The 10,336-nt window shown below is 40.6% G+C and overlaps 1 protein-coding gene across 1 annotated transcript; it reads left to right on the forward strand.

Moving 5' to 3' along the window:
• Nucleotides 1–1,788: 1,788 nt before the first annotated feature.
• ppp1r14aa (protein phosphatase 1, regulatory (inhibitor) subunit 14Aa) lies at nucleotides 1,789–8,874 on the forward strand. The gene is made up of 4 exons (XM_027029501.3): nucleotides 1,789–2,083; nucleotides 4,324–4,404; nucleotides 4,512–4,544; nucleotides 7,996–8,874. The coding sequence occupies exons 1-4, from the start codon at nucleotides 1,904–1,906 to the stop codon at nucleotides 8,158–8,160; spliced, it is 459 nt and encodes a 152-aa protein (XP_026885302.2). The 5' UTR covers nucleotides 1,789–1,903; the 3' UTR covers nucleotides 8,161–8,874.
• Nucleotides 8,875–10,336: the final 1,462 nt, after the last annotated feature.

The raw sequence follows: 10,336 nt of genomic DNA on the forward strand, positions 1-10,336 counted from the left end.
TAGATAATCTAAGACCACCGTACACACCTAGCCAACAGAAGAAAGGTCCGTGGCCATTCCTACTGCTTGGATTAATTCCTGGTTAAATTATCCATCTGCAAGTAAAATAATTCTTTATAATCCACTCACCTGGTTCCAAACTGGAAATCTGCATTTCTGCCGACATTAGATTGTAACTGAAGAACCCAAAACACGGTGGTGATTTCAAAATATACTTTTGAAGTATGTTTATTGTACTTGTTTGATCTACAAAATAGAATATATTGCATCTATTCTTTCAATGTTATTACAAAATCTGAAATATATCTATATTTTCCTAAGACAAAATGGGGATATTTTTTAACCCAAACGCTGTACTGCTATGTAGCAGTAAACTTTCCCCCTACTTTTAAGGGGAAAATAGATGTCTTCTAACGTTTCACTGCATTAATTTGCCTGAATTTGCATTCTAAATATGATGTTTCTGACATTTTGTGTTCATTTCAACTTCATAATTTTATACCTGAGTTCATGCCTAAGAGTTTAAGTCTATGTTTATGAGTTTGAGGTTATTGCCAACTCTGCTGTTTAAGTTACTATTTTGCATTTTTGTACTTTTGCTTTCAATCATTGTACTTGTATAAATTTATGTTAATTTATTTTCAATGTTTGTCATGTCAATAAAAAAGAAAACATGAGAAGATTGGCTGTTCTACACTCTAAGGGCTAGCAGAATGATAAGGTGCCTGTACTTTGGCTCTGGTATAAGCATGCAGCCAGCGACCAGTGACGTGTCCATCTTATAGCCTGGGTGGCAAGGTAAGGACGGATAAAGTTCACTACGTCATTTAGTTAGTAATATTACATTAACGGGAACTAGTTCACTACGTATTGTAATGTAACTAGTTACGTTGCTGCAATTTATTAGTACTCCTAATGGTATAATGATCGGGTTTAATTAATCAATTATCTTAATACGGTTAGAAAACCGCGCGCAGTTCAAGATACCGGGACCGATGTTAATCCTCGTCTACACGGATGAAGAATGGATCTGTAGTCACAGATGTGCATTGGGAATATCTCTTTTTACGTGGAAACTGATAACCTGTATCGAAGCCTAATTACGCGCGTGACGTGCATAAAGTGGCACTTTGCGTGAGACAATGTTTCTCAGCCAATTACATTTCGAATTCGAAATTGCGTAATTCCTTCTGAGCCAATCAGACGAACGAACAGCAATCAAATCTGAATGCCGGGAAGATTAAAACGCACGCAAATTTGTATGTTTAATTTACAGTATAACCGACAAATATAATTGTGTAATGCAGAAGTATGACAAATGTAATTTCATTGTATTCATTTAATTTTTGGATTTGAATTGTGTTGGGGGGGGGGGACACCCATGTAGTCACGCGCCTGGCACTGACATGTCCGCAAAAGCGCAGTTTGTCTAGCAAACTATGGAGTAAATCAGTATTAGATCATTTAAAGATGAGTTTTAATTTTAAAAACAAATTATTGCCATTTACAGCATTTTCCATTTCACAAGTTTAACAACACTTACGCGGCTATCCTGTAACTGATTAATAGTATCTGAGTCGCATTTCTCTATCTGCAGCCTAGAACCATATTTATCCTGTCCTAAAACACTCCAGCCACAGCAGACTATTGGAATAAAGGTGGAAATCAAGCATTGTTGAATTAGGTCCCACAGACTTCATTCTTTCAGCGATTTGGCGTTTATCTAAGAACTGGAGAACAGTGTTAGGATGCGCGCTCTTCTGCGCTTTCCACTTTGCGCACACTTTACGCGACTCTCACTCTCTCTCTCCCCCTCCCACTCTTTCTCTCATTCTTTGGATTGTCATCACACATTCTCGTTTTCCTTGTCTCTTGCTGTCACACAAGCGCACGTGCACGGAATATGGCAGAGGAGCCTTATGGAGAATGTGAGGATCACGACCCTCATCCACGAGAGCACGGGCTGAGCCTGCAGAAGCGGCAGGCTCGCGTGACGGTTAAGTATAACCGAAAGGAGCTGCAGAAGCGGCTGAACGTGGAGAAATGGCTCGAGGACGCACTGGAGGGACTATACGTAGGAGCGGTGAGTCGCGAGGGCCTGGCCCTCATGCAGAACAACTTTGTGAAGATGCCGCACGACTAATCTAGAAGTGTTATAGTATTTAATGAGCGCTTTGATCTGTTTATCTAAGTGGGTACAAATTGACTTTTCAAGACACGTTTGATTGTCATAAATTATGTTTTAGAAAATTCACCAACATATTTGGTTACTTTTTATTGACAGTTCTTTTAGAGAACTGTGTAGCGTTACGTTTGTTTTGTGGGTACTTGTTGCGCTTGCGTTATACCATAATCCTTCATACACGCATACACACTTTTACACCGGCAAAATTCCGCCATCAGTACTAACAAGCAAAATCGGTGATTTCCTGCAAGAGAACGTGGAACAGGCCGTTTGTTCTGGGAAAACAAGAGTAGCCTGTTGTGTTTCAGAAATGCAGCCCGAGCCCTGCTCACGTGATCAGGCGAGATAAGGCCATTTCATCGACTTCCTGTAGACGCAAATTATACAACCCAAACCAAACAGTAACTCCTCCATGGATTATCTCTGATACCAGTGGTCTGGTCACTGCCCAAGTGTTCTGTAGTCAATACCTCTGAATTGGGGTGGGGAAAGTCAACTTTTATGTGGTCACATAGATGAGGCATGGTATGCATCAATGGTAATATTCCTAGTCTTTGCTCTCTTTGGATCAATGTAATGCTGGATTGCTTATTTTTTACGTATGCAGACTGATTCCTGACTGGCTTTTGTCCATGCGCATGAATGCTTTATAAGGCATTGTAGTGAGGTAGCAGGGCAGACACACACACTCTGTTCACACTGTGTACAGCTTGTGTACACTGTAACTGTGAAGTGCAAAATGGATGAGTTCTCTCTCCCTCTCTCTCTCCCTCCCTCCCATACACATATTCTCCAGCTCTCTTTCACACACTCACAGCTAACACACTTGTTTGGAGCAGATGTGTACCATATAAGGAGAGACGTTTAGGTTCTCAGGGGATCCCAGTCTTCCTGTTCCAGCAACACACACACACACACACACCACCCCTGGGCTTCATCAATGCCTTACATGGCTACTGTGTGTGTGGTGAGAAAGTATACATGTTTGTATAGGATTGGGATAGAATACTATGTGGGTGTGTGTCTCATGAGACAGGGTGTAATCTGTGTGCTTCCTTTTATGTTTGCTAGGAGGGGGTTCGGGTTAGAACAGCTTCCATTTGCAGGCTTGTGCTGCATTTCAGACTCAGAGCTAACCTCTGTAGGGTGGTAGATCTTCAAGAGTGGGGTTGGAGCTAAACTCTATAGGGTAGTAGAGCTGCAGGAGTGGGGGTGGAGCTAAACTCTGCAGGGTAATGGAACTCAAGGAGTGGGGTTACCCTTCACTGTGTTCCTCCTCAAACGAATGGTCTGTCCTATTTGTCCACACTGGTCTATGAGATATTGAGTACTAGCACGCTTTAGTGCTGTGACGTGTGTGTGTGTGTGTGTGTGTGTGTGTGTGTGTGTGTGCGTGGTGACATCTCTCCCTGTATGTGTATTGTGACATCTGTGTTTGTGTTTTTGTGTATTGTGACGTGTGTGTGTACTGTGACCCATCTGTGTGTGTGTTTGTGTGTTGTGATATGTCCCTTTGTGTGTGTGTATTGTGATATGCCTGTGTGTGTGTGTGTGTATTGTGACACGTCTCTCTGTGTGTGTATGAATTGTGACATGTCTCTGTGTGTGTATTGTGACGTGTGTGTGTGTGTGTGTATTGTGATATATCCCTGTATGTGTATTGTGACATGTTTGTTCACTTAGCTAAACAATTTGCCAAGTGTTCTAGGTGAATTAAGTTCACCTAAAGCGTAGTGTGTGTTGCCTCATAAGAGACATGCAACATAATTTCACACTGGCATTAAACAAATGAGCTCCTACACACTTATACACACTCGTACACACTTGTACATACTTGTACACACTCGTGCATACTCGTACACACTCGTACTCACTTGTACTCATTCATACACACTCATACACACTCATAATACACAGAATCCTTTTGGCAGCCCTTCAGTCTAGGAAGCTGATTCTAGTTCAATGGCATATCTGAGGTTTGATTTTAGGGTTGGTGTAAAACAGAGGGCACAGTTGACGTCTTCCCTAGCTGGGAGATTTGTCCAATATTTGTGTTAGATGAAGAAATGTATGTGTGTGTGTGTGTGTGTGTGTGTGTGTGTGTGTGTGTGTGTGTGTGTGTGTGTGTGTATCTGTAGGAGGACGAAATGCCAGAAGAAATTGATATTGATGACCTCTTGGTTCTTCAGAGTGATGAGCAACGAGCACAAAAACTACAGGTCCCATAATTCCCTTCTTTCACAGTACTTCCTTTAACTGCTCAAATATCCCACCTGACACTTGTGTTGTCATATTTGGACTGAGTCATGGTTTCATTATCCTATAGGAAGTGCTTCAGACCTGTAAGAATAGCACACAGGTAAGAAGTTATTCATCAATTTATTCTTTCTTTTTCTTTCTCACAGTCTCTCTCTCAACTCTCTCTCTCTCTGACTGCTGCCCAGTTGTACAGTGGATCCACTTGTTTCATACAATGGTCATTTGTTCTCTGTTTCTTTCTTTCTTTCTTTGTTTCTATTGATTCTTTCATTCATTCATTTGTTCTTTGTCTTTCTTTCTCAGCTCCACACACACACACACACACCTCCTGTCTTTCTCTTCTCATACTCATGCATATGCTCACACACATACATTGTTTATCAGACAGACACACACCCGTGACACACACTCACACACACACACACATTCACTCACTCACACTCACACACACACACACACACACACACACACACACACACACATCTATTCTCTTTTCTCTGCTTTGTCAGCACAATGACATTTTTTCATTAGAACTTTGGAATAGTATTCACACCCAGTCCCCAATGTGTGTGTGTGCACATGCATGTGTCTGGTGAACGCTTGTGTGTGTGTGTGTGTGTGTGTGTGTGTGTATGTGTGTGCACGTGTACAAGCGCTCACGGGTGTGTGTCTGTGACTGATAAAGAATGTATCTGAGTGAGCATGTGCATGAGTATGAGAGAAGAGAAAGACAGGACGTGTGTGTGTATTGCTCAGCAGCTTGGACCAATAAAGCAGATAACACACACACACACACACACCTTACACACACACTCTCCATTTACACATCCTACACACAATCATATAAGCACACACACACAGCCATACAGCCTTCCTGGTAAATTGGCTCCACATTTTTAGGTTGGGTGTATGATTCCCGTGCACTGTTTTATTTATATATATATATATATATATATATATATATATATATATATACACACACACACACACACACACACACACACACACACATGATATAGAGAAATACACAAATCCAATTACAAAAGCACTATGTATTCTCTGTGTGTGGGGGTGTTGCTGTGCTATTCACTGTGTGTGGGGGCGTTGCTGTGCTGTTCTCTGTGTGTGGGGGCGTGGCCAAGCTGTTCCCTGTGTGTGGGGATGTGGCTGTGTTGGGGCATGGGCGTGCTCTTCTCTGTGTGGGAGGGCTCACTTAGAGCCACACGCTAACCTCTCGTAGGAGGTTGATTCAATTTATTAAAAAACATGAACTTTTTGATGTTTGGAAAAATTTTAACAGCCAACAAAAACAGTACACATAGGTGCATGTGAGATTCCCTTCTCTCTCTTCAGTAAGGCTGGATAGAATGTATGGTTTTAAATGCCATCATAATGTGTATCATAGGTGCCACATCTCACCAGTTGCATTATCTGATCATAGCTTGGTGTATAATGTGCAGTGGGGGTGAGTTCATATTGGCATTTTAAAACAATGTTGCTAGTTTCATTGTAGGAGATTAGAATAGGTTCAGGTCACATGGTTAGGGATGTGTGTGTGTGTGTGTGTGTGTGTGCATGAATAGGTCTAGGTTACATGGTTAGGGATGGAGACTGATGTATTCTGTGGTGTATTGTCACTTACCTGAAGCTCATGATTTGACTCACCCGTGAGCTGTAAAAGAGCGCAGGAACGAGAATGATTCGAGGTTTTTGGTGCGTGGGGAGACATGCAGAGTTTCCTATTTTCTTCCTCGTACATTTGGAATTTGCTCTCCAGCGATTAGAATTTGTCTGGTTTTTTTTTTTTGTCTCCAATAATTAGAAAATTTTAAATAAAAATAAAACTGATGGAATAACCAGGTAATGGTGCTAAGGCCGGGAAGTCAACGCTGACTTACGTGAACATAACTGAGAACATGAACATCAAACATGATGCATCTAACAGCTAACTTGAACATGTACATGAAAAATGACTGACATCGACCTACACACACACAGCAGTTTAAATACATACATAAATGAAACAAAGAACCGGGTGCAGGTTTGTGCTAATAATGGGTGCGTGGAAACTGCATGTGGTGGGCCGTACCACATGATCAGTGCCCCCCACCTATACCTTTGGGACAGCGAACACCAGGCCACTGTGTACATACACATAAGACAACACAGCAAAGCCTGGTGCCCACTCAATGCAGCATTTTATAATCAATATGAAATTTTACTGAGAGCCAGTGTAACGTAGATAAGATAGTGATGTGATAAAATTTTCTAATTCTAGTAAGAACTCTGGCTGGTGCATTTTGAACTAACTGGAGCTTGTTGAGGCACTTAATGGTACCGCCAGATAGTAAAGCATTACAGTAGTCCAATCTAGAAGTGATTCATGCTTTTCTGCATCATGTGAATGTTTCTGTGAATGTGAATCATTATTCCAAGGTACTAATTTTTGGTCCCTTTTTAACAGCACAGGACTTCACTGCTTATACAAACAGTTTTATTACATAAAACCAGTATCACTTTTAATTAATTCTAAGGGTCAGTCTTTTAACATAAAAAATTACATATTACAAATGCCATTTCTAATCCAGATTAATCTCGCAGACCTCAAGGGAATTGAATACTGTTATTAGGCACTGTATATCTCTCAGATGTAAATCTCTCAGATTTATTTCTCAGAGATAATTCTTTAAGATGGGTAATATCTCAGCTATAGTCTCTTGCAGATAATTTTATCTCTAAATGTCAGTTCCACACAGAGACATGCAGTCCGTAATGAAGTCTAACAAACAGAGGTATATCCAATATATTTAACATTCTGCAGCCACGATACTCATGAGGGTATGAAAATGTGAATGTTATACCAATACTGCATGTTTTAAACTGGCGCTGTGTCCCATACAGAATTGATTAGAATACTTTTCTCATAACTTTTCAATGTATTCCCAGAAATGCAGATTCGCTCGAGGAACTTCTTATGCCCTGTAATTCTAGTCACAATATTTGGTGTAAACTGCACACAGTGGGTGATGTTGCTTTTTGTTCAGCTGCCCCTTGTCTTTGGAATGTATAACCCCCTAACCCTCTAACCCTAACCCTAACCCTCTAACCCTCTAACCCTAACCCTAACCCTCTAACCCTATAACCCTAACCCTATACTTTGCCTCCAAGTAATATTCAACCCCCTAACAATATAACCCTATAACCCTTACCCTTTAAACCTAACCCTATAACCCAAAGCCATAACCCTAACCCTATAACCCTAACCATATAACCTTAAACTCTAACCCTTAAACCCTAAGCCCTAACCCTGTTATAGGTATTAAGGTACACTCACACACACACACACACACACACACACACACACACACAGGCTTTCAGACATCAACAGTGCTAGAAACTTACAGGTACTTAGACGTGTCTGCTTCTGTTGTATCTGTGTTACTGTATGGGTAATTCCTACATTAAGTGAATGTGTGTTTGTAGATGTGTCTGTGTTCACGTGTGTGTGTGTGAGTCTCTGTGAATATTTGTGTGTATGTGTGTTTTCACAGTCTTTCATCACTGAATTGCTTGAAAAGCTGCGCGGTCTACACAAACAGGAAGAACTTCAGAATGAGGGCCTTGGGCATCCCTGTCTCCATGGTTACCCCCATCATCATGGCAATCCCCATCACCATGGAGACCACCATCAGAACCGAACACACCAGACACTCTAGATAGTGCTCAGGAGCAGCTGGATAAAGAGAGTATTAACAAGTATTAACAAACTTCACATGACACACACAGCCACCCACACACACACACGTCTGCCGCCATTATTACTAATCCAAAGAATGTTTTTACCTACTCAATATCTTAATTTAATGGTAAATTCATTCAGATTGTACCTTTGTTGCTTAGCAACCATATGACTACAAAAGTGCTTCTCCTATAACCCTGTGCTCATAGGGGCAATGTTAATGCAAATGTGATGGTGACATCACCCAGAATAACTGTACACTGTGGTGCAGAATCAAACTGATTTGTTTTGTGCTACTGCCTTCAAACATGATCTGAATTGGTTGCCTTTCTTCAGTGGGTGCTGGTTAACAGAAGTCTGGTGTTGACTCCCAGCTCTCTGAAAAAGAGGAAAAAAATTCTGTACATTAGTCTCAGTTTGTAGTAAGAGACACCTGTATAAACATACCACAGACTCAGCGAGGGGACAGGCACCTTCTGGGATCTGGTGTTCAATGACTTATCTTGAAACTGACTAATTTATAATTAGTTCCACATCACTATGTTTAGCTCACGTTAAGAGTGTTTGTTTTTATATGAGTTCTTACATCACTAAGTCACCCACAATACAAGTGCTGTGTCAGTGGAGGTAAACAAAACTATTAATGTTGTATTTAAGTATTTCAAACAATAAAGATCCGATATTGACTGAATGTGCATGTGTTGAACTTTCAGAGTTATTTCCAGTTAGATATTTAACAATAGATATGGTTATTTAGTGTATTTAACTTGAGGCAGAGGTGAAGGTACTGGACTAGTAATCGGAAGATTGCCAGTTCAAGTCCCACCACTGTCAAGTTTCCACTGTTGGGCCCCTGAGCAAGACCCTTAACCCTCAATTACTCAAGTTGTATTGAGTCATAATTGTAAATTGCTTTGGATAACACAGGGAAACTAACACAAGGTTAGGGTGTGAACTCTGAGCTAACATAGGGAGGGTTAGGGCTTATGGTGTAAACACAGAGGTCACAAAGCTTGTGATTTAACAGTAGTATCACCATAACATTTGCTATTTAAAAATCCACTTTCCAGAGTAAAATGCAATAAAGGATGTTTGTAATGTTATAAAATTTTAGTGTAGTTATAAAAAACATGTTTTCTGAGAGCCTGGAATGCAATACAGTTTAAAGGTAGAGTTACATTTACATTTATAGATTTTAGTTTACATTTATAGTACATTTTACTTTATTTACATTTTTACATTTACGGCATTTAGAAGACAAAAGTAAGACTTACAAAAGGGTATCAGGGTATCGGGTATCAGTGTAGACTCAAGGTTCAAATTTATTTGACACATACATAGAAATATATAAATGACTTGTAATGAAATTACTTGCAATGAAATGCTCTGGGACTGTGGGACTTGGGTCATCCCAGCCTTTCAGCACAGTGTCCTGTAGATTCACCTGCTGTGGAGTTTAGTACTAAATCCTACTCTAACCCTAATCCTAACCCTAATTTACCACACCAGTCGCTAGAGCTCCCAGGTGCACAGATGTGGGCTGGTGTATTGGAGTAGATTACTTCCTGAGATTGCAGGAAGTAAACCTTACAGCTAACTCTGGTCACTTTACTGCCTACAGTCTTTCATAAGTAGTCACAATGCTAGTAGCCACACCCACATTTAAATCCTGTGCTTTATGTCATGCACTCAGGCTGGAATGTTTTGGAGAAAGGGGGCGGAGTTAAGATGTTATATTTGGGCATACAAAAAACATGGCGCCCTTTGGGTCACATACATGTGTGACCACGTGGGTGCGCATGTTCTTATATTTCTGAGGGACCATGCGTGTGCGTCTTCTGATGACCACTAGAGGGCAGATTAAGACAGAAAAGATACAGGCAATAAATCTTAATGTATCCTTGTTGCCACATTTGCCAACATTTCTATTATAAGTTTGTGCTTTGTGTGAGAGTTCTTCCTAAATTTGTGTAGAATTTCCGTGATTAAGTTCACGTGACAGGCCGTTTTACTGCAGTCACTCTTATTACACTAATGCATTTGCAGTTATTCTGGTTAAGGTCATTAACACAATCACTTCCACAATGTTTTTCTCTTTAACTCCAAAATGAAAGCAATATGGGTCTGGTGATATTAGACGCTGAAATCTGAGT

This window comes from Electrophorus electricus, chromosome 8 (genome assembly GCF_041902795.1).
Source record: "Electrophorus electricus isolate QZ-2024a chromosome 8, ASM4190279v1, whole genome shotgun sequence".
In the NCBI taxonomy this organism is placed as follows: Eukaryota; Metazoa; Chordata; class Actinopteri; order Gymnotiformes; family Gymnotidae; genus Electrophorus; species Electrophorus electricus.